The sequence below is a fragment of the Natrix helvetica genome, assembly GCF_964273705.1.
Source record: "Natrix helvetica genome assembly, chromosome: 1".
Classification (NCBI taxonomy): Eukaryota; Metazoa; Chordata; class Lepidosauria; order Squamata; family Natricidae; genus Natrix; species Natrix helvetica.
In genome coordinates this window covers 200,859,100-200,886,670 of record NC_138548.1, presented here as the reverse complement: position 1 = coordinate 200,886,670, position 27,571 = coordinate 200,859,100, and the positions used below count along the sequence as shown (strand labels likewise).

Genomic DNA, 27,571 nt, shown 5'->3' with positions numbered 1-27,571 from the left:
AGAAGTCCTCCCTTTCCCGCCCTGGTCACTCTGAGAAACACATGTTGGCTCATAGTAAGTTTATACAGTTGATATATTGCAGAGTTTTTATTTGTGCCCTCAGGCCAGTCCCATGAAGTACATTCTTGCAGCAATAAAGGGTCTATGCATGCTGTAAAATGCCTGCCTTAAGGTAGCCCAACCAACTCCATAGGCTAAGAGTTAGAAGCAAGACTCTGGGATTCAGCTGCTGTTCGCTTTAACCAGGCTTCCTACAACTGGGCTGTCCTCAGCAAACTTGTACAGCAACAGCAACCTTATTCCAAAACCAGCAAGGTGAATTGTGGCAGTGATATTAAAAGTATAAACTGTTGTGGATTAGAGCCCACTTCAGCCAAACTACTGAAGTTGGCAGCTGGGTAGAGACTTAAAGGGGGGGGGGGGGAAGGTAAGCAGTTAAAAAGGTGGGGCCAGTAGCAACAAAATCCAAATAGCATTGCTCACTTAAGATAAATGCAAATTAGCACAGTAATTATATTTCCTGGATGGTTTTTTTTGGCTGCTGAGGACAGTAATAAAAATCCTCTGCAAGCACAAGCTGAAAGTTATAGCTCAATCTAGAAGGCAAGGAAAAGGCTCTTCGAAAGGAGGGATCCATGCACCAGACTAGTGGTGACTTTAGGTAATTGTTCTCATTATTACATTAATAATTTGAGCTGTGGGAAGAGGAAATAAGCCATTTTCTTTGAACTGACCCGCTTGGGAACAATGCATGCATTTGGAGATCCTTGCCTTTCCCCATGGCTATTTTGCAAGTTCCTCTCTTTTGGAGTCCTTATGGGGTCATCATCACTCTTTGTAAATTAATTAAAAGTACATTAAAGTACCAGGACCTCTAAGCACAAGTCAATTAAACAGCTGCAGGAGAAGCTGTCTTTAGCAGGGCTGCAAGCAGTCCATTGAAAAGGAAATGGCAAAGAGAAGACAAAAGGTATAGGAAAAAGTGTCTGGTTCTTCATGGGGGAAAACTTTTAACCTTAGTGCAGTTCAGTAACTTAAAAGTTCAGCAAAAAAACGAATCAGGATCAGCAGTTAAAAGAATAAGAAATGCCCCACAGTTTCAGTTTTGCCTCTGAACTTGTACAAAGTGCTGTTGTGCTCTTTGGCTGATCCCCAATAGCGCTCTAATGAGATTGCTTGATCATTGGATAGATTTACTTCTTTTGATAGTGGTTCATTGAATATGCTTCAGGGGCTGTTCACACCATTAAACCATATCATGTGGTTTACAGAACACAAAATACATTGTTTCACATCGTAGGTTTTTTAGGTTGGGTTTAGCATGTTATGGGAATGCAGCTATTAGGTTCTGAAATAATAAATTATGGCTTAGTGCCGTTATGGTGAACCTATGGCATGGGTGCCAGAGGTGGCACACAGAGCTCTCTCACGCGTGCTGTCGCCAGCTGCTCTTCTGGCGTCCACATGCACACTGGTCTTTGTGGGCGCTGGAGCACCAGAAAATAGCCCAAAAAATGGCCCCCAAAAGCCCATTTTCCGGGCCATTTTTGGCCCCAAAATGGCGAAAGGTCTGAACCCAGCCCCCCAATCAGGCATGCATGCACCAGCCAGCTGGACTTCGGGTTTCCGGTGCTCAGGCGCACACATGCATACGCATGTACGTGCATTCTGGTTTGGGCACTCAATAATGCAATAAACCATATGGTATAAATCAAGCCACCTTTTTCTCCTTAAGATTTCTCCCCCGATTCTGGTTATTAGATACCCCAATAATTCACAGATGAAAATTATCACAATTCCTGTAGATGGGGCACAGATTGATTTTTTATTAACTAGTCTCACTGACACTGTAGTAGGAGACAACAAGACAGCATTCCAACTCGCTATTTTGAAGCTATATTGCTGTTGGACAGTTCATAGTCTATTTTTAATCTAATATTAAAACCAAGCTAAAGTGGGTTACCAAGGAAACTACCAGCTTAAAAAAGAAAAGTCCTAACTAAATATGCTAATCTGGTTAGTGCCTAGATTTAGTAAATTATCTAAAGTAAAAAAAATCATTAAAGTATGACACAGCATAAAATTTAAAAGCAGAAACATTTTTCCTTTTTTAAACGGACCATTACATGAATTCTGGACCCCTAAATGCAGCTCTAACCTGATGTGAAAGACTATAGGTTTTTCTCAATAGAATTTACAAGATAGTATTAAGGATATTTGTGTATGCAGATTAACGGGTCAGTTTGGATGCTAGTTAAATTAAAGTCTGGGGTATGTAAATGTATGTAGGATTATAACCTTTAAAATCTTCAAACTATTTAAATTTAATTTCTTGTATATTTATGTACACTTCTATATAGTTTTCCAAAATAATAGTCCCATGGGATAGAGGATTTTGTTAAAGCTTTGTCCTTATTAAGCATTGTATCCTTGATTTGCTAATAATGTGGAAAGGGAATTTAATCTGCTAGAAAGGGCAAGGAATATTAAACTGTAATGATTATTCTCAAGATGCATTCAGATAACTAAGAACTATTTAGGACAAACCAGACTTTTCCTGGATCTCGGTTTATTTGCTCTGAAACATTTTGTGCAAAATCGATTGTGTCTACCTGCATGCCAAGATGTACCTTTCAGTATATAATTCTTGGATGCATTGTTGCTGTCAGTGCATTTAGGAATTGGCTTAGTTTACAAGTCAAATTAACTAATAAGATTCATTTCATATCCAAAAACTACATTCTGATTTAATTCTTCTGCATTAGAAGCACCAAGGGAAGAAGGTGGAGATATTCTTACAGATTATCTAGGACAGCTTTCCTAACCTCTAGATGATTATTGCTTAATATTTGCCTTCAGGACACCTTCCACTTTTAAGAATCATGGTGGATTTGTTTGCATGGGTGATATTTACTATACATTAAAAATTAAAGCTGACACATCCATAGAATGTTTATTGAATAATGTAAAAATAACTGTCAAATATGAACATATGTATAACATTTTTAGGAAAAATCCTTGTATCTTTCACAAAATTAATGAAAAAAACCACATTGTTTTACATTTTTGCAAATATTTTCAAAATATGACAAGTCATTTTAATTACACGGATCCCTGAGAAACACTGCTCTAAACCTATGGGAACAACTATTGATGAGAAATTCCATCTGAGATAGCCCATTGCTGTTCCCGGAGCTACTGTTTCCCCTTTCATTTGCCCCTTTATTCTGCTTGGACCACCATAGTTGCTTTATCATCTTAAAACCAACATTCTTAACACACTATCAATATTTTTCTCATTAAAAAAAAAGATTTACAAAATGTAAAACTCTCCACACCAAAAAAGAAAACCCAAGAAGGCACATTCTGCACAGTCATCTTGTAGAGATCTTTATAATGGCTTTATGCCCTTCAAGTAATTCAGATTCCCCCTTCCCTCAGGGGTAGCACACTCTGGGGTCTCGTTGGGTCTTTTGGCCACAATGAATATTAAAGGCACTTGTTGTCAAGGCTTGGCATGTGAAGCGAAATTGAAAAGACCTATTGGGGGAAAGGGACAGATAACTTTAACTGAGCATCCCTTCTTTTTTTTTTTGTAGTCCTCAAATCATAGTCGAGTGGGACATCACTTTCACTGATGGCCATTTTAGTTACTGTGCCAGTGTTTGATCTCAAATCCACTTGTGCCATTTACAGGTTTGGCTCAGTAACTGCAGGAAAGACATCTTCGTGCAACTTTGGGAAATTTGTAAGCCATGGTTTGTGTGCTAACTAAACCAACAATAACTTAGTGTGAGGTAAGATGTAATCCCAAACTTATTCTCATTCATCAAAAATTTGCTGAGCCAGGTAATTTGATGTATGGTAGACCATTCGGCATCAGAGAAAGAGAATCCATTCAGAAATAGGGTATAGTTAGTGGACATCAGGCACTCAACTTGCAGCCTCTTTAGTCATTAGGGCATTTCACAGCTTGTTTAAACCATGAGCTATTTTCATACTTCTATGTTTACATTCTTTTGGTTTGTCTGGCTCCTTTTCCTGCTCAGACTGGTCATGTGAGTGCCCTGGAAGTGTGTGAGAACACCACCCTGCTGTTCAAACCAAAAGAATTGCAAGTAAAGACTCTGGATTGTTTGCTTTATTTACAAAATGGAGTATAGACGTACCCATTTCCTTTGAAGCAGATGCAACCATCTTTGGATTTGCCTTTGAAAACAGCTCCTGGCCAATCTAAGCAAGAGTCTGGCTTTCTTAAGAACTCCGACTTGGTGAACCATGGATATTACTGGTGTGGAATGAGACCAAAAAATGATTTAGCCAAATAAGACAGAACTGGCATCATGCCAACAGTTTATACCTGGAAAATGGTGATTGAATTGAACAGGGTTGGTGGGGGAAGGAAAGGTGTGGTGATGAAAAGGCATGGAATATTAAAAAGAGAAAATGTCTTTTAGTGGCTGCAGTTGAATGAATAAGAAAGGATAGAACTATTTGAAATATGTGCACAGGAGTTCCCGTCTTTGCATTCAGGATGTTGCAATTATTACAGGAAAACCCATCTAAGAATAAAAAATGATAGACACTTCCCTCCCCTCATGGTATTCAGTAAACATGCTTTGTATGAATGTATTAAATATTTACTGAGCTGGACTTTAGTGAGAGAAACAAAATCCTGTTGGTCCCCAGTTTCTACATCTTAATTCTTGATTCTTTTGTTTAGATTGCATCATCTGAGCTTTCCTGATAATTATGAGCATGATAGTGATTGCTCTGTCATCTCACACCCAAATGGGAGACAGGGTTGTTATAGGCATATACATTGGCAGCCCTGTTCAAAAAACAATTTATGGAAGCTATTCTATTCTGCAGCAAGAGAAAAAAAATATCTTTTCTTAATTCAAAAGTTCAAAAATATTCTACAAGCAGTTCTTGAGTTACAACTATAATGGACCCTGCCCATTACAATTGTACATTGTTAGTTGCAAAACAATTTTACATTTTTTGTGGCAGTCAAGCAGAAACTCGGAGGTAAATCATTGTTTGCTATGGAGTGGTTTTGCTGATAACCGGAAGTGGTGTCGTAATTTGGGATCCAGGTCATAAGTCCCCTTTTTAAGACAAGTTGCACCTTCAAATGGTCACTAAGCAACCAGTCATAAGTCAAGGTCTATGTGTATTGCATTTTAGCAATTTGACAAGGGATTGTTAATTCCATCTTTATTCCCATCTATACATTTATCCTTAATTAAGAGAAATCCTTGGAAAAGCAGGGTTTATTTTTTAAAAACAAAAATATGACTCCCCCTTCCCCAGGGTTTTATATTCACAAAGGTACTATCTTCATGAATAAAGCTCTAGTGAACATACAACATATTTTGCAATATTTTGAGCTGCATGAAATTAGTAATAACTTTATGTCACTTCTTCTGTCTTCAGACTTACAACAGCAGAAACAATCCTTCTTGTCTGGTTTAGCAGACCTGCATGTAGCCTCACATCTGGCCTTGCCCAGCTAAATGACTTTCCAGCTCTTGTTACACTTAAGGCTCTTGGAGATAGAATAGCAATGGTGGATAAACACTTTGCAAATTAGAGTGACAGCCAAAGTTATGCTAGCTAGCTTGTGAGCAAAGATGGTCTTTCCCCAAGAATTTTTGCCTCCTCAGCCAGATCTTCATTCCCAGGACATTCCCCTCCCCATTGCAGGCCTCCCCATCAGCCTCCTGTAGGAGAAAGATAAAGATCTCCCTGTCTTTGGACTGTATAATTTCTAACTGCAGCTCTACAAAGAGGGGTTGTGTCTCCTTAGATCAGGGGTGTCAAACTCACAATGATATATTGTCATGTGACGTAGTGCAACTTTTTCCCCCTTCGCTAAACCGGGGCTGGGTGTGCATGGTGCATCCAACCCGCAGGCCACAGGTTTGACACCACTGCCTTAGATAAAAGTAATGGTGTCAAGAAGAAAAATTCTAGCCTGGCCTTCTGGATATCTTCACCAGGAGATACCCATCACAAGCACTGCCTTGAAAGACCAAGCTATGAACCAGGAAATTCCTAGGGCAAGTGTCACCTCTGCCGTGAAATCACTCGGCAGCATTAAGGAAATTGTTTTTTCTCCACCTCACTTCTTCATTTGCTAAATATAGATACATTATTTCCTTTGCAGGTCAACAGTAGGGACTATAATTAGGTACTACAAGTGGAATTTGAAACATTTTAAAAGTAAGTGTCATATGTAAAGGTCATAATTCACTGTAGGGTGTTTGGTTTGTGAACTTTTGGAATTTGAACATTTTCTTTCAGGAATCCAAACATATTCCTACAGTGAAATGTAGGCATGTACCTCCAGTACAAATCAAAAGATATGACAGATGTAGACATGATATCCATACTTAAGATATCACGCTGACAACACTTGTATAGAGTTAGGTATGCATATCTTTTGCAATAGGAGAAGTGGATTGTGTAATCCATTAAATCAACTTGTGTTTTCCAGATATGTTAGACTTCCTTTCCTGTTTTCCTGCACTGGCCATGAAACATGAGAATTATAGTCCATTACAGCACTATGCCACTGTAGTGGGAAAATGTGCAATCACTTAGATATATAACTTCCTCCTGCAATATCCAAGATGCTTTGAAATGGTAACGTTCACTTTGGTCAGGGGTGTCAAACTGGCGGCCCCCAGATCAGATGTGTCACAAGTAGGCCACGCCCACCCCTGTTCCGTGAAGGGGAAATTGTCGCAAAATGTCACCTGATGGCAATGTGACGCCACGAGTTTGACACCCGTGACTTTGGTGAATTGCATTTCTCCAACTTCTTTCTACAACTCACTTTTTGCAGGATATCTTACGGGAGGGTGACACAGATCATGATGGAGAACTCAACTTTGAGGAATTTGTTCAGTACCTTCAGGAGCGGGAACGGAAGTTGCTGCTGATGTTTCACAGCCTGGATCGCAACAATGATGGTAGGAAACCCCCAAATATTAGTATGACTTCCAATATGTCTGGAGTCCGTTTTAAACTCTTCTCCAGCTTAACAACATGTAGTGCTAAGTTTATAATTGTGCCATTTCCTTCATTTTACCCCCTATAACAGACCTATTAATAAAGCCAGTGTCTTTTAAAATAGCAAGGAGTATTTCATATATATTTATTCTGTATTCTTTGAGCAGGATCTAAATGTTAAAAAACCCTTCATTTCAGACTTACAGATCATACAGTAGTTAAAGCCAGAATGTAGGTTACCTGATTTTGGTTTAGCATGTTGTGCTACAGGCTAGCATAGTAACCTCATATTGTGATTTGCTAAATTCATGACAACCTTAACTCACTTCATACAATTCTTCCCATGTCGCGTTGGCCCAGAAATAATACCTTTCTGTATCTTCACTGATAACAATATATCCTGACTTGTTCTTCTCTGATGCACCTCTAGTCTCATCTGTTTGGAATTCAATTAATACCTGATGCCCAACTGTGGAAATAGAGATCCAGGGCATAAGAACCTCAGAGTTTTTGTCCTTTTGGTCCTTTGTTCTGTTCTTTTCCTGGGTTGAGCTCCAAGAGCCAAGAAGTATCTGCCCTGTTCTATTTATTTTTTTAAAAAAAAGAATGCCTGGTTAACTTCTCCTAGACAGTTCTTTGATACAGCACAGGCAAGGCTTCTTAAAGCCTTTACTTCTAGCAATAGAAGGCTTTATATATACTCCCTCTTTCTGTCCTTCGGCTTATCACAGAAGACCATGCAGGCAGAAAACCATATTTTTATTTTTACTGTTGCCTTTTTATATTTGTGTTGTAATTGTACTGATAAATAAATAAAGGGAGACTAGGATAGATCTATTTCGAGCTAATTAGCTCTCATCAGCTAGCCATACCCTTACTGGGATTAGTGGTTAAGACTCCTGCCTAAGATATATACAGCCCGGGTTCTAATCCCAGTAAGGGTATGGCTAGCTGATGAGAGCTAATTAGCTCGAAATAGATCTATCCTAGTCTCCCTTTATTTATTTATCAGTACAATTACAACATATATATATATATATATATATATATATATATATATATATATATATATATATATATATATATATATATATATATATATATATATATATATATATATTATTATTATTATTATTATTATTATTATTATTATTATTATTACTATTGCTGCTGTCATGGTCCTCCTAACCTACACCTGACAATTTCAGATTCTTTCAGCTGGCTCCTCTTCCCTTACAAAAAGACACAAGCAGCCACATGACACTTTTTAGTTGGTGCTGCCTTCTGATCTAGTTAGATGCAATGCGGTCAGTCCTGTTATCATGTAGAGTGCTGTTGTAGGGCAATCCAAGATGACCAGTCCAAATTTAAGGGCAAAACTAAGCATTACCTGGCTGAATATATGTTGTATTTAGCCATGAAAACACAGGGTGTTACTCTTACATCTCTTGCTCATTTCTCTCTGATTCCTATGCCTGAATGATATGAATGATTCTAGGCAAAGCTTTTATGGTATAAAATACGTTGGACTCATCATTCATATATAATGACCCCATGGGTTCCATATGTCATTTTTATCCACAAACACACACACACACACACACACACCAAAAAACAAACAAACCCCAAGCTGGTGAAGAAAAGAGACAAACCCATTTTTTTAAAATGTGCAGTTGAAAAACCTTTCCTTTTTGTATGGCCTTCCCTGCTACAGAACTATTTTGTGTTTTGCCAAGCAAGTTGTTTCTCTAAACAGGCAAAGCAGAGATAAATCCACTGAACACAGCAGCACTTACAGCTAAGTTAACATTGGTAGGATCTGGGCAGTGTGGTTACATAAATACATCCTATTCATTTATTTTTGAATTTGAAGATGTTCCTGAGCTGCAGAGAGAGACATGCTGTTATTATTGTGCAGGAGTTGCATTTTTCTCTTTAAAGGAGACATGAAAGTAAACTTGACAAACAACTAATCAAAGTTCACTTTGGCCTTTTCCTCTCCTTTTGAAGAAAGAATACTTGAAAACAATGAACCAACAGTGTGGTAGATGAAGATGCCACAAACTGTAGTTTTGTGGCAACTTCTGAAACTGAATAATAATAAAAAACAACTCTGAAACTATCAGGTAACTTTTTAAACTGCCCTTGTTCTAACAAGAACAAGAAAAAGGAAAGGTTGAGTTTGAAATTGTCTAGATTAGCTTGTCCAGCTGCTTTCAAATTGGAATTTCTAGCCAGAATGGTCCAAACCAGATTGTTAAAGACTGTGCTAAAAGCATCGGTTGCTAAAGGATGAAATCATGGTTCTAGTTGATTCTTCATGACACGTTCTTTTTATATTGCTCTTATGCAGTGCAGATTTGAATCCCTTTTTGAAGTCCTTGTCAGACAGCCCTGGGGATTATATAGCTTCCATCCTATTACATAAGGGTCTTCCCAATTGGCTTGCAATTTTATTTTCAGCACTTTGTGTTTTCATTTAATGCGCTCAGCTCAAGCCGCAGCCTTATTTCCAGATCTTTCTGTCATGTCTTTAAACTTCTGCTTACGCAGCAAACATTAAGTAGGTGCAGTTTTCCCTTGAAATCAAAATAAGGGGAAGGGCAGGGGGGAAAGGCCAATATAAAAAAGTTTATCAATCTTCTTTAAGAATTTAGCACTGGAGATATAAAACTGATAGTTAAAATATTCAGATAGTTGAGGAATGCTTGGGAAAAGCAGCTTGCTGAATTAGGCCCAAATCCAACAAATTGAGAGTGAATGCAGAGGTTTCATCCAGGTTTTTCCTGCATCTTACAAACTCGTGACCCATGGGCCCTATGCGGTTTGTGCTGGCCCCGTCCCCACCCAGTTTAGCGAAGCGGGGGAAAGTCTTGATACGTCACGTGATGCCGCCGTGATGACAGGCGTTTGACACCCCTGACCTAGTGCAATCAATGGAAAAATATGCAAGTTCTATTCTGACCCCTCCCTCTCAACTACTGCTGGAGAATCATGCTTGTTCTTCTTTGTAACTTTGCTATATGTTCTGTCTCCCTGGCCCTGAATGAAGGTCCTTTGTTTAGCGATAAGCCCACTTGAATAGCCAGCTTCTCTAGTCAACAATCTGTCCTATGAAAGCCTATGAAAACAGAGGTGGCAATTTTCTCACATTCTCAAAAACATACTAAGCTCAAATCAAAGAAACAAGATAATGGCTTAGTATAAGTGGAAACCTACCCTTCTAGTTTGTAAACCCTAGCTTGCATCTTGGTGCATTGAGTCAAGACAGCCAATGACACTTGTTTCAAACTACAATTTACCATACCTGATGCAATATGTGAGCCAGATCCATAGCAATCTCTTCCTTTTAAAAGAGCTGTCCTACTTGTGAAAAGGAAAAAAAAACCTCTGTTGCTTCAGTTTTTCTGGTTGCTCAGTGTCTTTTCCTGTGGGGCCAAAAATAAGGATTTCAGCCTGTAGAGAAGAATATAAAGTTGACCCAGGAGCAAAAGAAACACTATTTGGAGACAACAGAATCCATGGAATTGGGAAGGCTGCTCTTCTACAAATCTTGGTTTTCACAAGACTATACACACACAAAGGGAGACAACTGGTTTCCTAAGATAATTTTGAAAATGATCTCCAGTTCCACCTCCTTGCCCTCTCTTCTAAAAGAGATGTTAGTTTGGAAGACAAGAAAAAAGCCCTCTTTTTGATGAAATTGTGCTCTTTCTGTAACTCAAGCCAACAATAGTCATCTTGATGATGATTGTGAGTGATGCCATCAGTTTGTTTCACACAAAAACAGTTTGGTCAATTTTTATTGGCGATTATTAAAGACTGGCTATCGTTCTACCCCATTGAGCAGCAATTCTGGATTTTTCCTTGTATTAGCATAAGGAGAAAGAGGCAATATTTTCTTTCTCCTATTAAGAGAGCTGGCTATGTATTTGTGTGGGAGCAACTGTGGGTTGAAAAATGCCAAAGAAAGCATCTTTCTAAACTGCAGTCTCATTACAAAAATATCTAGGCATGTGTGTTGTTGCTTGTTTTAAAAACATAATAAAGCACATAAACAAAATATCCCACTGATTTTAAACGTAGACTTAGCAACCATCATTCCATTTTCCATTATTTCCAAGATAGACTACTGCAGTGAGATTTAATGCAGGACTGACCTTGTGAGGTTTGCCAGAACCTAATTGTGCAAAACCTGTGGATATTCTCCACAGGCTGAATCTAAGCAACTTTCAGACAAAATCAGATATTCTTTATTAAGTGGTTGACTACTTCGAAGATGACATTAAATAAATATTTTTGTCTATTTAATATAATTAGGCAGCTGATTTTTTAAAAAAATATATCATTTTCAATAAAAGTATATATAAGCAGATGACAATAGATATGCCATTTCTTCAATACATAGGAAGAACGCTTCTCCTATGATTTCTTCTGGTCCATATATGTGTCCATTAAAAATGATATCCTTCCTAGTAGAAAAATATTTGACACCTCCACTTCATTGATAGATTAATTACTGAAAAGTTTAAATCAGTTACAATTTATTTTAATTATATTCCGTAAATATAATTTAATTCTATTTAGTAACATTAGGAACTAGGACCGAGGTAGGTTGAATAATAATTATTATGTACCCTGAGCCTCGGAGTAGATAGATTTTATAAATTCAGAAATAGGGGATATGCAGGACTGAATCAGGATTCTAAATTCATATGGGTGGCTGTTCTGACCCCCCTCTCCACACCAGTGAATAAATCAGAACACAGGCTTGGCTGTTTGCCACTGTTTAATTACTGAGATAATGAATCCTTTGGCTGAGGGCCCAGACAACTCACGTTCAATAGAGCAACCCAGATAATTCGAACGAAGCAACGCAGATTGTACAAACGAGCAGACACGGCTAGAATACATAGATTTTCTTAACTACTCAATTCGAATGGTTGTTTCCTGAAAATGTCCCTTCCCAACGCCTCACCTATAATCCCTCTTGGGAGGGGCCAATCCACAACCACCTGTGCTTAATCATCTTCTGTGAGTCTGCCTACGGAGTTGCTGCTTCCGTTTCTCAGCCCTTCTCAATCTAGCATCAGGGACAAACTGCCTTTGATCTTCCCTACTGCTCCATGCCTCAAGCGCCTCTGAGTCTCAACCCTGCACAGGGTCCTCCACATCATCCAGGGCAGACTCATATGGTTCCTCGCTATCCAAGTCCATCAACAGCTCAACCATATCCTGCTGGGCCACAACAGGTGGCCATTTTTACACCCCTGGGGGGCAGGAAACTAACACAGAACATGATCATTTGCATAAAATTAGCATATTCTAATTGAGAGAGGAGAGTGGTTAGGGCTGGGCAGTGCTTTGGAATCAATTTAGCACTTCAGAATATGGAGGAATGCAAACACAATCCTTGTCTGCAATTTACTAGAACAGCTGGAAGTTTCCTCAAAGGAGCCTCAAGATCAAGGAAGAAGGCACTGTGTTTGTGTTCTCCTGTATTCTGAAGCACTTCTTCCCAACTGAATCCAAAGCACAGTGTAGCCCTAATATATTTGCAAATTCCAAAATAACTGCTATCATTTAAATTAAAAAACTAAGAAGACTCAACATTGTGGGTAAGGTTGTGAGCAAACATTTGAACATCTGCAGCCCATATATTCCTTGTTGATAGACATCCCAGAACACCCACAATATTTTCCTAGGAAGCTTCTCATTCAAACCGACTTGCACTGCCCTTCTAAGGAGGCCTTCAGATTTTGTCTGGGACTGTTTTTTGTCACTCCCATACAATAGGGCCTAGCTACCTGCGGGATCCCATAGGGCCTAGCTACCTGTGGGATCGCATCCTCCCACACACATCCCTGCGGCCAATTCGCTCTCACAGAGAGGGGCTTCTCCTGGTGCCGTCCACTAGGCAATGCCAACGGGCGACACCGAGGAGTAGGGCCTTCTCTGTGATGGGCCCAACCCTCTGGAATGACCTCCCCCCGACATTAGAACCACTACTGACCTCCGCTCCTTCCGTCAGAAATTGAAGACTCACCTGTTCCGACTGGCTGGTCTGGCATAATTACAACGTCTACCTCCTGGCATACACATTTTTATTGGTTTTTAGAGGGATTGTCTCTTTTAAATTTAATCTTACAGGATATTGGGATTTTAATTTTGTATATTCTGATTTATTTACTTAGCCGTACAGTTTGGCATATCTTTTTATCCTCCTCACATATACGTATATATGTATCTATTTATTTAATAATTTTAATTTGTTGTATTTTTGATACGGACTGTACACCGCCCCGAGTCCCTTTCGGGAGAGGGGGCGGTCTATAAGAGCTAATAAATAAATAAAAAATAGTCCATACTTGTATCCCCATTGTTGGGAGACTAGTGACCTTCCATGTGCTGTTAGTTGGCCACTGTGACAACAGATTGCTGTACTACATAGGCTAGGGGTTAAATCCAGTTAGATGCTATTTTTGTTGTTAGGAAAGAGTGTGTGTGTGTGTGTGTGTGTGTGCGTGTGTGCGTGCTTGCATGCGTACGCGCGTGCGTAATATTGAGGTAGTCTTGATAAGAGTGTACACTGCAAGGAACTAGAATCCTTAAGGAAGGATTGATTTGTCCTTTAGAAACTGTTAGGTACCAGAATCAGTTGCAATGGTTTCCACCAAGGTCCTCTGTTCCGGCGGGAACAGAGATACAACCTGATTGGTCGAAGGGTCTGACAGCTCCCTGTAAAAGGGCTGCTGTCAGACTGAACCTTCACTGGATTGTAGATAGTTGCTACTGAGTTAATAAAGAGCTGTGGTTGCCTAAGCCTGAGTATGCCTTTCCTTTACCCGATCTAACAGAAACCATCACTGAATCTGACCATAGAGGACAAGATGGTTGAGAAGGTGGTCACATAGCAGCTGCAGAAGACTCTGGATGAAGCAGATTATCTGTACTCCTTTCCGTCAGGATTTAGGCTAGGGTGTGTGATGGAAATGGCATTGGTTATGCTTTTAGATATCTCTGGTGAGGTGGGGTGAGGGTAGTGTATCCATTCTTGCTCTTCTTGACCTCTCAGGCCTTCAATATATCAAACATGACTTCAGGATCAGCTCCAGGGATTGGGGATGGCAGCACTGCATTGGGCTGGTTCTCCTCCTTTCTCCAGGATTTATACCAATCAATAGTGATTGGGGAGGAGAAATTCCCACATTTACCCCCTATTTTGTGAAGTCCTGCAGTATTCTGTGTTCTCTCCTTTTTAACATCTACATAAAGCTGCTGGATGAGATCATCTGCCACCAACATATGGTATCATCAGTAGCCCAGATTCAGGGAAGGAGGAAGAGAGAGGGAGAGAGAGTATAGGACGCACCTTTTTTCCTCAAAAAAGAGGCTGAAATTCTGGGTGCGTCTTATACATCGAATACAGCATTTTCTGCCTGCCGAAGCCCCACCCCGTTCACCAAAATGGCCGTGCGTACCCTTACTGAGGCTTTCAGAGAGCTCCTGGGGGCTGGGGAGGGCAGAAATGAACACAAAATGGGCCGTTTTTTGCCCCCTCAGCCCCCAGCAGCACTCTCTAAGCCTCCATAAGGTTATGCATGCAATTTCTTTGACAAAAAACAGGGCTGTTTTCACAAAAAATGGGCCATTTTTTGCTCATTTTTGGCTCCCCCCACTCCCCCCAGGAGCATTCTGCAAACCTCTCCAAGGCTATTCATGCTTTTTTTGGGGGGGGAAACAAGCCTGTTTTTGTGAAAAACGCGTCGTTTTGGGGAGGTTTGCAGAGTGCAAAATTTTTTTTTCCTTTTGGAAAGCTCTTTAACTGATTGATGAGAATTACATTGATCAAGTGCTGTGCCAGCAGAAACACCTATCTACTGTATTTCTCTCTATCTCTATTTCTCTCTCTATCCCTCTACCTACCTACCTACGTACACTATCTCTTTCTCTCCCTACCTACGTACTGTATTTCTCTCTCTCTCTCTCTCTCTCCCTTTATCTACCTACCTACTCTCTCTCTCCCCCTACCTATCTACTGTATTTCTCTCTCTCTATTTCTCTCTCTCTATCCCTCTACCTACCTACCTACCTACCTACCTACCTACCTACCTACCTACCTACCTACTCTCTCTCTCTATCTCTCTCTATTTCTCTCTCTCTATCCCTTTATCTACCTACGTACCTACTCTCTCTCTCCCTACCTACCTACTATATTTCTCTCTCTTTCCCTGTCTATCCCTCTATCTACCTACCTACTTTTAAAAAAAAAAAGCCTCTTCAAAACCTTGGTGGGTCTTATACTCCAGTGCGCCTTATACGCCGAAAAATACGGTAGCTAATTTGTCTAAGGACTTTTCCACACCACCGCTTTAAGATATAGTAGACTCAGCACAAACATTGTGAACATTGCTTTCTTATTTTGAGTTGTCTTAAAATAAGGAAGGGTGAGGCAATATATTTACAGATCTCAAAACAAAGAATGGAAAAGTGCCACCTACTAATCTTATAGTTGCTCACTGAATTCGGAAGAATAGCTAATGGCATCTTGTCTTAGAGTGTAGTTGAAATTTCTTATTTTGAACACGGTGAACACATCTTGTGCTTCCAATGTTCTATTCCTATTTTTATTCTGATATCTCTGGGGTAATAAAACATTCAGCATTGAAACTATGCAGTGTACCTAATTGCATATTTGTTCTTAAAAAGGCATGCAGTTTTTCCAGTTCTGCCATTTAACTGCTTTTTATATAATTGTTCTGATGGAGATGGTTTTTTTCCTAATACCCAATTAAAGCATCCTTTCTTGAGCTATGCAAATATATCAGAACACAGTTCCCATGAACCCCAAGCAGCTTGTTGGGTTAAAGCAACCTCTTTCTTTCATGAATTAATTTCCTAGGATTCTTTACTCTGGGTAAAGGCCAAGGTAGTTTTTCTGCCGTTTCCCAATGAATCCAAGCCAAAGACAGAGTGGGTTCCCATGTCATACTAAGCCATACAATCAGTGGCTACAAATAATAACTTCTGGGCTTTCAGAGCATGTCAATCCAGAGCTAAACAGACTACTTCAAACCTTAGCAGGCTGTGTGATTCAAGTCATGTATTTAAGAATAGTCCTGGGAGAAGAGAGTTTGACCTGTTTGTGCTATTCCTCTATTGTACTAAGTACACAGTCTCTGACCCTTTTCCCACTTGGACTGACTGAATTACAGGCATGCTATGGCAACATTTTTTTAATGGGCAGGCTGTGCCCAATGAGATTTCTTCCTTTTCATCCTCAGCAGCCCATGAGTGAGATAGACTTAAGTCATCCTTAGTTCCATATGTTCAGCCTCCATCTAAAATCCATGTTGGATGGAACACAGGCAAGAAAATGATAAGCAAGGCAAGGACTGGTAACGGGGTCAGCAGACATCATGCCAGTATGGTTTTATGCTTGTTCAAGTAAAAATGGGGAAATGTTTCAGCTCTCCAAATGGAAAAAAAATATACTGTAAGTCAGCACCGTGCTAGGTTTCCTGTGAGAATGAAAGTATTCAGAAATTTCAAATGGAAAAATGGAGGTGATTAAAATGGCTGGTTTCCCTCACTAGTTACTTTCCCACACAGTCTTGCTGTTTTGCCAACTCTTCGTTGCCTAAAATTTAGTTCTGTGATGTTTGTTGGGCTGCACTCTCCCTCCCAATTCCTATGCAAATGCTCTCCACTCTTCCCAAATAAAGAGTTGTATCAGCTAGGCTGCTTACAGCAGTCAAGGCTAAATTGATATTCTGTGTGAATCCTGCAGATCGTCTGTAAATATTATCCAACTTGCTGCCCTCCAAATGATTGTGTTCCCAATTCCATCATTTCCTCCTCATGCTGACTAGCAGATTAAAGGAGCTTGCAGCCCAACTTCTGTATGAAATAGCACAGTAGTTTTCAACCTGTGGTCCTCAGACAACCTGGGTGGGTGCAGTGTTGTCACAGGGGATCTGCAAAGGCTTGAAGAAATGTTATGATTTAAACCTTGAATTAAGTCTTGATGGTCCGTGGCCACAACAGGTATTTAAAGGGGATCCGTGATGAAGAAAATAGGAATAGCCAACACTCCAGAAGATAGGCTTAAGATACAGAAGGATCTTGACAAACTTGAACATTGGGCACTATCTAATAAAATGAAATTCAATGGTGAAAGAGTAAGGTGTTACATTTAGGCAACAAAAACGGAATGCACAGGTACAGTATAGGTGGTACCGTGCTCAATAGTAGTAACTGTGAGAGGGATCTTGGAGTTCTAGTGGACAACCATTTAAATATGAGCCAGCAGTGTGCAGCAGCTGCCAAAAAAGCCAACACAGTTCTAGGCTGCATCAACAGAGGGATAGAATCAAGATCACGTGAAGTGTTAATACCACTTTATAATGCCTTGGTAAGGCCACACTTGGAATACTGCATTCAGTTTTGGTCACCACGATGTAGAAAAGATATGGAGACTCTAAAAAGAGTGCAGAGAAGAGCAACAAAGATGATTAGGGGACTGGAGACTAAAACATGAAGAACGGTTGCAGGAACTGGGTATGTCTAGCTTAAGAGAAAGAAGGACTAGGGGAGACATGATAGCAGTGTTCCTATATCTCAGGGGTTGCCACAAAGAAGAGGGAGTCAAACTATTCTCCAAGGCACCTGAGGGTAGAACAAGAAGCAATGGGTGGAAACTAATCAAGGAGAGAAGCAACTTAGAACTGAGAAGAAAATTTCCTGACAGTTAGAACAATTAATCAGTGGAACAGCTTGCCTCCAGAAGTTGTGAATGCCCCAACACTGGAAGTCTTTAAGAAGATGTTGGATAGCCATCTGTCTGAAATGGTATAGGGTTTCCTGCCTAGGCAGGGGGTTGGACTAGAAGGCCTCCAAGGTCCCTTCCAACTCTACTATTGTATTGTATTGTATAAAAGGTTGAGAACCACTGAGATAGTCCATTGAGAAAATTCTAAGTCCACTAGCAGCTATGTTTACAACTAAGATGAAAAATATGGTTAAAACCCGGGTTAATAGATTCAAACAGAATACTAAGCTATAATCAACAAACCACATTATATGATGTGTGAACCTGACAAGGTGGCTTGTATATCAATACTATCATCCACCGCTGACTTGTAAACTCTTAGTACTGTACTGTAAAGATTTATAAGGGAAAAAAGCCATAGGGATTAGAAGTATAAGGATAGCTGCCATTACGCTCCTGGCTTGTATTGTAGTTCTCCAAATGAGTGTTGCTTAGGCATCTTAATCAGTCTCAAATATTTGGTATAAAATGTTATTTGTTTAAAACAAAATTACCATCCAGCTTTCTATTTTTGCCTCTAGTATTTTTAGGTCTAGTGAAGAAAGCCTTGCTCTGTCTGAGAATACATGCAGGCTTTATGAATTCATCAATATTTGGATTTACAAAGTGCTCTTGGTGCTAATTTAAACATTACAACTATAGAAAATAACAGTATAACCCAATTATCATCACTCTTTTTTTCCATACTTTTCCAAACCTTCTGGGAGGGAGAAAGCTGGTTGATTGTTCAATGGTTTGTGGCCAATACGACCCTACCCAGACCTTACACCGCTTTGCTTGTGTTCCTAGTTTTAGCAAAGCATTTCCTGGAGCTGGGACCAAATTGATGCCTTTGGGGCATAACATTGAGACACATGTTAACCATGTCATCCTTTACAAGCATGGACTTGTAGAAACAAAGCTGATCGATCTTTTGACAGTGTTGCGGGAGCCCATTTTCCAGCTATGCTTTCTTTTTCACCCAGCACTCATTTATATTGACTGCTCTGTGTTCTCCTTTTCATTCATTCTCTCTTCTAGTACAGCCCTCCAATCTCCCTTTTGGTCTCTTGCACAGCCCTGTGAGGCTGTTTGTTCTTTAGCCGTTTAAGCATTTGCTCTAACTCCCCATCAGTTCCTCTTCAAGCCTGGAAGATTGACAGAGGGCTAAATATTGGCAGTTTGGAAAACAGGGATGGCTGATTTTATAGTCTCCTTCCCTGCACTTGCAATATGCAGCCCTGAAAAATGGATCCTTTCTTAGTCCCATGAAATTTTTGAGCATAGCTCACTTCATCCTGCTAGAACCCTTCTAGGCTCCTCCTAACCGGTAAGCTTCCTGGACTGAGCCCTAATCCCCCAAATGGATAGCCATGTTCCTTGTCTTTGTATTTTTGTTGCAGGCCAGATCGATGTCTCTGAGATCCAGCAAACTTTCCAGGGCCTGGGAGTTTACATCTCTCTCCAGCAAGCGGAGAAAATCTTGCACAGGTGAGACTCAAACTGTTCTTGCTTAGCGCTCCTCCTATCTCCTTATCCTGCAATATCTGAATTGTGGCCCAGAGGTATTTCATTGTGTTGGATTGGAATGAAACCTAGCAGTTGCATTCATTTCTGTTGACCAGCTGGACTAAAAGGTTGGGAGGAAAGGACAGTGCTCAGGAATGATCTGAGGCTTCTGATTTATCCTATCAGCTCTCAGTGCCTTCCCTGAATCTGTCATGTTTATTTCCCTATGTGTTGAGAGTGGGAAGTTAAAATGCCTTGTGAAGCCCTGGTGTTGGTGACACCGGTTAATAGATTTCCAGAGACCGCTTCTCTGAGCATTTTATATAGAGTTTTCACTCTCAGGGCTAGAACTGCTCCTCCTCCGAGTTCCAGCAAAGACACTGGGATTTCTATTCTGCATTCTGTCCTACCATTTGAGCAAAGCATCCTCTCTGTTCTAGGTTGTCCCCTTGTTTCTACAGTGAAGCTTCAGTTTTCCTAAAGGGGGGTAGAATCAACCCAGTATAGTTCCTTCCCCTCGCTACAATGTGGGCTTGTGTTTTGCAGCATCGACAAAGATGGCACTATGACCATTGACTGGAATGAATGGCGAGATCACTTCATCCTCAATCCATTAGAGAACATGGAAGAGATAGTGCACCATTGGAAGCACTCAATGGTAAGTCATATTTCCCATCTAGCCAGGCCTGGGATCTCACCTACGCCATTCCTCTCCACTGTTTTGAAAGTTGGCAAGCTTGGAGTTACAGAAATAGAAGAAATTAGACCCAATAGGTAAACACCCCATAGGCAAGTCACATCTCTTTGCTCTGACAACTAGGCCAGGAAAGATATTAAATGTAGCATGGATGTAGCTTTGGGAAAAAAAGAACACTTATATCTTCCTTACATTAAACAACTGCATTAGTGGGCTATATGTTTCCCCCGTGTGAAATGTTTAGGGATAGATTTTATAGGTTGTTTTAATTTTTAACTATATTGTACAGCCTATCATATAATTTGTTTTAATGGGTATTTATAATTATTTAAGTTTGTATATTGTTTTATTGTGGTCTGTACACCGCCCCGAGTCCCTTTGGGGAGAGGGGGCGGTCTATAAATTAAATTAAATTAAATTAAATTAAAATGAAGTGAATATTGTCAGCCAGCTGTAATTATTGCCACATATTCGGTCTGAAATAACTCTGTCTCAAATTAGGGGCTCCAAGGGAGCTTCTTGGGTGTCCTAGAAGACCCTGGTTTAGATTTCATCTCAATGGGGAGAAAATGTACATAAAGAGCACCAAGAACTTGAATGGGACTATAAAGCCGTTGTCCGCCCACTCATTCTATGGGGGAGGGGGAGAGCCTTCAGATGTTATTGGACTACAACTGCCATCACTCCTGACCGTGGGCTGCATGGAGGACATTATGAAGATTCTTAAGATTGGGAGAGTCTTATGGATAGCATCTGCATTCTCTTTATCAAGTAGACATCATCAAATGAGGCCACCGATTAAGGGAAAACTGGAGGAAGAGCTCAGGGAGATTTCTTTATTAGGGAGATGAGTGGCATATATATTTAATAAATGAAATATTTCATTGACTTTTTTTGGAGGGGGGAGGATATTATTTAGAGCAGTGTTTCCCAACCTTGGCGACTTTAAGTCCTGTGGACTTCAACTCCCAGAATTCCCCAGCCAGCTATGCTGGCTGGGGGATTCTGGGAGTTGAAGTCCACAGGACTTAAAGTCGCCAAGGTTGGGAAACACTGATTTAGAGCATACATTATTTGAGTGAGAACTATCCAAACATGAGTTTTCTTTTGCATCATGTTCCTGCTTCTCTGTTTTTTGTTATGGGTGGAATTGCAGGGTAGCACCCCCACAGTTTGATCCTCTTCAGTGTTTCATTGCAAAGAATCCTGCCATATCCTATCCACACTGCTGGACAAGACATGATGGGAGGTATTCTGACTTATACCTATTTAATCTACCCACCTCAGCCTCCTTTTCCTCCCACCCTGCTCCTGATCAATCCTCTGAACACAATTAAGTTGTACGTGTAGATGCTTGCACCTTTTAAAAATGTTTGAACACAGAATTCTGGAATTGCAAAGTAACCTTTCCATTCTATGTACCTTGCTGTGTCTTCACGTCAATCATTATTTCTGTTATTTGTAACCGGCGAAAGACACTCATTTCAAGAAACATAGATAAGAAGAGTTTTATGTCCTTATGGCCAGGTAGGTCATCTTTGTTAAGAGAAAGAAATTGTAGACTGACTGCTGTAGTTCAGTGGTAGAGTTGTCGACAGTCTCACTAAATTTTAAAATGCATTATTAATGTCCTTTATAGATGGACATCTATAGATGCCACATGGGATGCTAATGCATGCTCATAAGCATTATGTTGCCTACACTAAAATAACATTTACTTTGCAATCTCCATTTCATAGCTGACTTTAAACCACAAGCTTCCTAGCTAAAACACAGATTCTAATTTGAGGGATTTTATTTATTCATAAACCTGAGTGGCTGAATTCTGTCATTTAAAAGCAATAACATTTCTTCCAACTCTGCATTTTACATCCCCCCTCCCTCACATGGACGCACACGCACACACACACACACACACACACCAATTAGAAAGTCTGTGATTTTGGCAAATCAGTCAAGAAACAAGTAACCTGGAAATTTATCTTATATTCTTTGACTTCCTTCCTGCTTTCCTGAATATTGCAGATATTGGCTGGGGTTGAAGTCTGTAAACACATGGGGGAAACATGTTAAAACAGTATCTTTCCCAACTTGGCAATCTTCAGATGTCTGGACTTCAACTCCTAGATTTCTGGGAGTTGTAATCTACACATCTTAAGGTTGCGAAGTTTGAAAAATGCTGTGTTAAAGTTATCTTTATGACATAAGGAAGGCATGCATTTATGGAAGTTAGAAAAAAGGGAAAGGGAAAAAAAAACCTAAAATGCTGAAATAATATAATTTATTAAAGATGGACATGCAATGCCAGAAAAAGGGAACAGATTTACTCTGTTGGCCTTTCTATACAAAAACATAGAATGTAAACGAAATCGTGGGGTGGAAGGAACTTTAGATATCATCAATGTCCTCTTAGCACAGGATTTATTTATTTATTTAATTTCTATGGCCTCCCATCTCAGTCAGTGATTATTAGTAGAATAACCTCCAACAAAGGAGAATGACTGCTTCATGTGATGTCTAGTCTGAAACTTTTTCCTTGTGGTTTTAACTTACTGATTCAGTTCCCACCCTTGGGTATTTTCTACTTGTGGAGGAAATTATGTGACTAGAGGGAAATTAGAATAGAGAAGAAACAGGGGGGCTATGCCTTTGCATAGAAGCATGATGGAGGAGGGAAGTGGGCTGCAGCTAGAGTGCCAGGTAGAAAGCAGCAACAGAGAGACAGAAGTCATACATGTAGTCCTCGACTTATACTTCATTTACTGACCATTCAGATTTAGAACACCACTGAAAAATGTGACTTATGACCCTTTTTCAGAGTTTCAACCTTTGCAGCATTCCCATAATCCTAAGATTAAAATTCAGATGTTTGGCAACTGGTTTATATTTATGACTGTTCTGCGTCCCATGTGATCACCTTCTGTGACCTTCTGACAAGCAAAGTCAATGGGGAAATCAATTAACTTAACAACCAGGTGACTAACTTATCAACTGTAGTGACACACTTAACAACTAAGCTATGGTGGCGCAGTGGTTAGAGTGCAGTACTGCAGGCTACTTCTGCTGACTGCCAACTGCCTGCAATTTGGCAGTTCAAATCTCGCCAGGCTCAAGGTTGACTCGGCCTTTCATCCTTCTGAGGTGAATAAAATGAGGACACAGGTTGTTGGGGGGCAATATGCTGACTCTGTAAACAGTGTAGAGAGGGCTATAAAGTTGTATATAAGTCGAAATCTAATTGTGGCAAGAAAGGACATAAAATGGGCCAAAACTCACTTAATAAATGTCTCTCTTAGCAACATAAATTTTGGGCTGAATTGTGGTTGTAAGTAAAAGACTACCTGTATTTGGTGTGTGAGATATTGCCTTTGATTTAAACCAGCTCTTTTTTCTTCCATTCCCCTGCCAATCAGTTTTGTTCCATCTGGAATGGTGGGATTTTTCCTGACCACATGCTTGGAATGTAATCTTTCTTTTCTTTTGGAAAATTGAACAAAGATCCTTTAATTGTGAAGCCATTTGATGGTCTCACTCGTAGAGCAGAGGCCATTCCTTGTTTGCCGTGGGCAAGAGATTTTATTTAGATAGATCCGTCACAGCAGAATTCTTCTGGTATGGGGGGGGGGGGTAGCCTTGATTTTTATCTTTGGTTTTGATTAGTAGGCCCTCTCCTTGGAATGCTATTTGACTTATGCAATTTCTGTGGCCTTTGTGATGGAGCCTGAAAACTCTTTTTTACGATATGCCAAAACGTCCGTGTATCCATTTCAAAGGTTACATTTGCCTTTGATCTGGGTTTCCAAATACGTATGTCCCTCTGAGGATCCTCTAGGAAAAAGAGGGTCTGACAATTTGTTATCTCTGGCCTGGCTTTTAGCCAAGGTTCTCTATCTTCTCGCTGTGTTAATCTCATCAGTTGATTGAAATAGGGCAGATTAAAGTTTATATTTAAACGCAAAGTCATCTGTAGCAGATGTGCTGAGTACAAAGAAAGTAGAAGTTTCCTAGGATATGTCAAGTATAAGTCAAGGCAGCCTAGTCAAATCTCAAGAAAAATGTAACCTACCAACCATCATGTATTTTAAATTAAACTCAACATACGATGACCAGATTTCCAAGAGTAAAAACCATTATTTTGCATATATTTATTACTGCCATATTAATCCAAAACATCAAATACTCTAGCAGGCACAATTAGGGCTTCAAATATCTAGGCTACAGCATCCACTAAATGGCAGCGGAGAGATATAAAAAACACCAGCTGCTGCCATCTACTGACCATCCAGGGTATAGTATTTCCCTTATCAAATGGAATAAATTAATTTCAGACAAAAAACTAAAAAAACTATAGCTATAAGCTCAGTAAGTGATGAAATGGAAACTATTTCCTGAATTGTGGCTGGTATTAATCATCTGATGGTCTTGCAGCTGAAACCTCCTGCTACCTATCCAGCTATTGCTGGATGTATTCCTAGAAACTAATGTTTTCCTAGTTTGGGAGCAGGGAGTTTACTCTAAACCAGGATTGTATTAGAAAAAGTGGGATGTCTGATCATCTGATCTCAGCAGAAGTATTCTTCTGTTTTGTGTTGTACTTTGAGATTAATAAGGATAGAAGATGGTTGGAATTCCAGTCCTTATTCACAGAAAATAAGGAGGAATTTATTGATTGGAATAGAATGGAGACCAAAAGACAGTTTATGTTACCAATGGTATCCCCTTATCTGCTGACAGGTTTTAGGAGATGCATGGAATCTGTATGCAATCCATGGGAAGGTTTCCTGCAAAGCCCCATTTCAATGGATAACACTATGTTGAAATGAAAAAAGAGTGCAATTTCCTTTTATTTTAAAGTTAGGAAAATGTCAAATGAATTATACGCTACATTCTATTTGGTGGGAGCCAGGCTTCACTTGAATTTGCCTTCTTCCGCATCAAAATATTTCAAAAGTCCATCCTTTCCCAAAGATCTGGTTCTTTCTCAGCTTCTGATTTTCTGCTTGGATTGGAGCAGGTCCATTTCCCATCATATAATCCACAAATGCTGATAGGATTCTTTCAAGTCCCTCCCCATCCACTTTTAGCTCTTCAATCCCATTAGAAGGTTGCTGGAGGGCTTGGCTGCATCCCTTCCTTGCCTTCTTCTCATCTTGCCTATCCTTACCCATCATGGAAAGGCTTTTTTCTATCAGGAAGGGCCCCAGTGCCTCAGGGATCCATGGCGATGCAAAGCTGCTGACCCTGGTAGAACTATGGGAGGCTGACCATCGACACGGCAAAGGCTTGGAGTCCATTGTGGGAGACTTTGATCTGGTAGGTCAGGCAGTGCTTCCTTCTGCAGTATTTTTCTTCTTTTGCTCTACACGCCAGATTCCTTAGGCTTCTAGTTATTTTGCCTCACTGAGCCTCTTTGATTCTGTTTATGTCTTGCAGCTCATCATAAAAGAGGAATACAGGGACCTTGGCAGGCCTGTTTATAGAAACTGGGTTCCATGCAGAATTAATTTCTGCTTCTGGTGTTGGTAATAAAAAAGCAGCACTTGAGTCTGTTTTGCCCCTTTAATAGGGTCCTTAATCAGACCCTACAAACACACAACAAAGGAGCTGATGATCTCTGTATGCTACCTATATCCTCTGCGCTTTCTGCTAAACACTGAAGCAACTGGTTTCTTTGTGTTATTCTTTACATAATTACGTAATTTTTGCAGTTGATTGGGATAAATTCAGTGGTTTGTTATACAGTATTTTTATTCTGCCTTTCCTCCAAGGAGCTTACCATAATAACATTTTATCCTCAAGATAACCCCGGGAACCTATTCTTGCCCTAGGTCATCTGTGAGCTGCCTGATTGAGAAGATATTTTAATCTGGTTTTTCTGGTCTTTATGTTGCTGCTATTGAATCAATTTACTATCTCAGCTGCACTGTATCATTCTGTTCCCTGTAGACCTGTGCATTTCCAGGATCTTTAAAATGAGAAGTAATGTTAAACGAATTGCTTGTTTTGCCTTAGAAGCTACATTTAGTGTTTTTTTAAGGAACATTTTGGCTAGGAAGGCAATGTTTAGAATTTGCAGAGTTCACAGTACGGGCTGTATTGTTATTTACACAATTCAGTTTATAATCTTATGTTGATTCAGTCTCTAGTTTCTCCTTTTGGATTACTTTATTTTTCATCCTTAAAAAGAGCAGGTAAAAGACTTTAAACCTGTGATGTTGAGAAAAGGAAAAAGCATGACTAAGGAAACCTCTAAGGATTAATGCCAACACAGAAAGGACCAATGGGCAGAGACCAAGATCTTTTGACTGGTTTTTTCCTAGTTTAGATAAGGATATACATTGATGCTTATGATTATTTTAATATGATAATTCCTGCCATTTCTATAGCTTCTTGCAAAATAGTCTTATGTGTCCCGGCCTGGTTTTCATTTTTTATTCAGTTATGTGAGTTCCTGAGCACAGTGCTTTCAATATTAACCTCCATGTGCATTTGAGCAGGATTTTCAACAGATCATCAGCTAACCAGGCAAGCTTCATTTCTGATTTACAACCCCTGATTTGGCTTGGGATGTAGACTGCGGTTCATTCCATACTCAGACATTTTTGGAAACAGGAGTGTAGGAAGGCTCAACAGCAGCACGTGGTAGGAAGCCTTTGCTTGTCAGTGGAGAAAGAGAGAGGCCAGAATGTGAGAAGATGAATACATTTCTAATGACTTGATTTGGTTAAAAGGTTTATGGAAATAAAGTGTTCTCTAAGCTTTCTTCACCAGGAAGGTGGGAATAGAACTTGCTTTTTGAGCAGTTATGCAGAGTTGTGATCCCCAGCATATTCTGACCCTGGGTTCAATTTCAATTCCAGCTTTTAATATTTGATTTGCCCATCCTTATCTGTTTGGATTTTGATGATCAATATAATAACCCAATAAAAGAACCCTATCAAATAGTGTTTGAGTATAATGAAACTTGAATATGAGTTTCTTTAGAATATTTGCCCATTACTTTTGACTCTAGCATATTTCTCCCAATAGTGCTTGACCCCTTATTTTTTCCCCTTGTTTTGATAGGTCCTTGACATTGGAGAGTGCCTCACTGTTCCTGATGAGTTTTCTGAGAAAGAGAAGAAAACTGGGATGTGGTGGAAACAACTCATAGCTGGAGCTATGGCTGGTGCTGTCTCTAGGACTGGAACTGCACCGTTGGATCGATTGAAAGTTTTCATGCAGGCAAAGAGCTAACAAGCATTTGTGATTGAGAAAGGAGAGTGGGGTTATGCCTTGCAACAGTACCTGGAAAGCAGCAACAATTCTTGGGGAGAGAAATGCAAAGGGAAGTGGGGGGGGGGGGGGCCTTTGGGGAAAATTATCTTCGTAGGTGTAGTGAGTAGTTGTCCAAAATATACATTTGTGTGCTGGATGACTTTCCCCATCTTCCCCTCATCATTGGCACAACTGGGCTCTTAGCACCCTGCCTACCTACCTGCCAATCAAAGCAAGATTTTAATAGAAAAGAAATGTAGTCTTCTCCATTTGAATTG

General features: G+C 39.9%; 1 protein-coding gene across 1 annotated transcript in view; it reads left to right on the top strand.

Moving 5' to 3' along the window:
- LOC309396680 (mitochondrial adenyl nucleotide antiporter SLC25A23-like) overlaps positions 1–27,571 on the top strand; it is a 38,849-nt gene that overhangs the window by 976 nt on the left and 10,302 nt on the right. The window contains exons 2-5 of the mRNA XM_081962013.1: positions 6,854–6,980; positions 19,234–19,321; positions 19,886–19,997; positions 27,102–27,260. Coding sequence (XP_081818139.1) covers positions 6,854–6,980; positions 19,234–19,321; positions 19,886–19,997; positions 27,102–27,260 — 486 coding nt within the window. The remainder of the gene's footprint in view (positions 1–6,853; positions 6,981–19,233; positions 19,322–19,885; positions 19,998–27,101; positions 27,261–27,571) is intronic.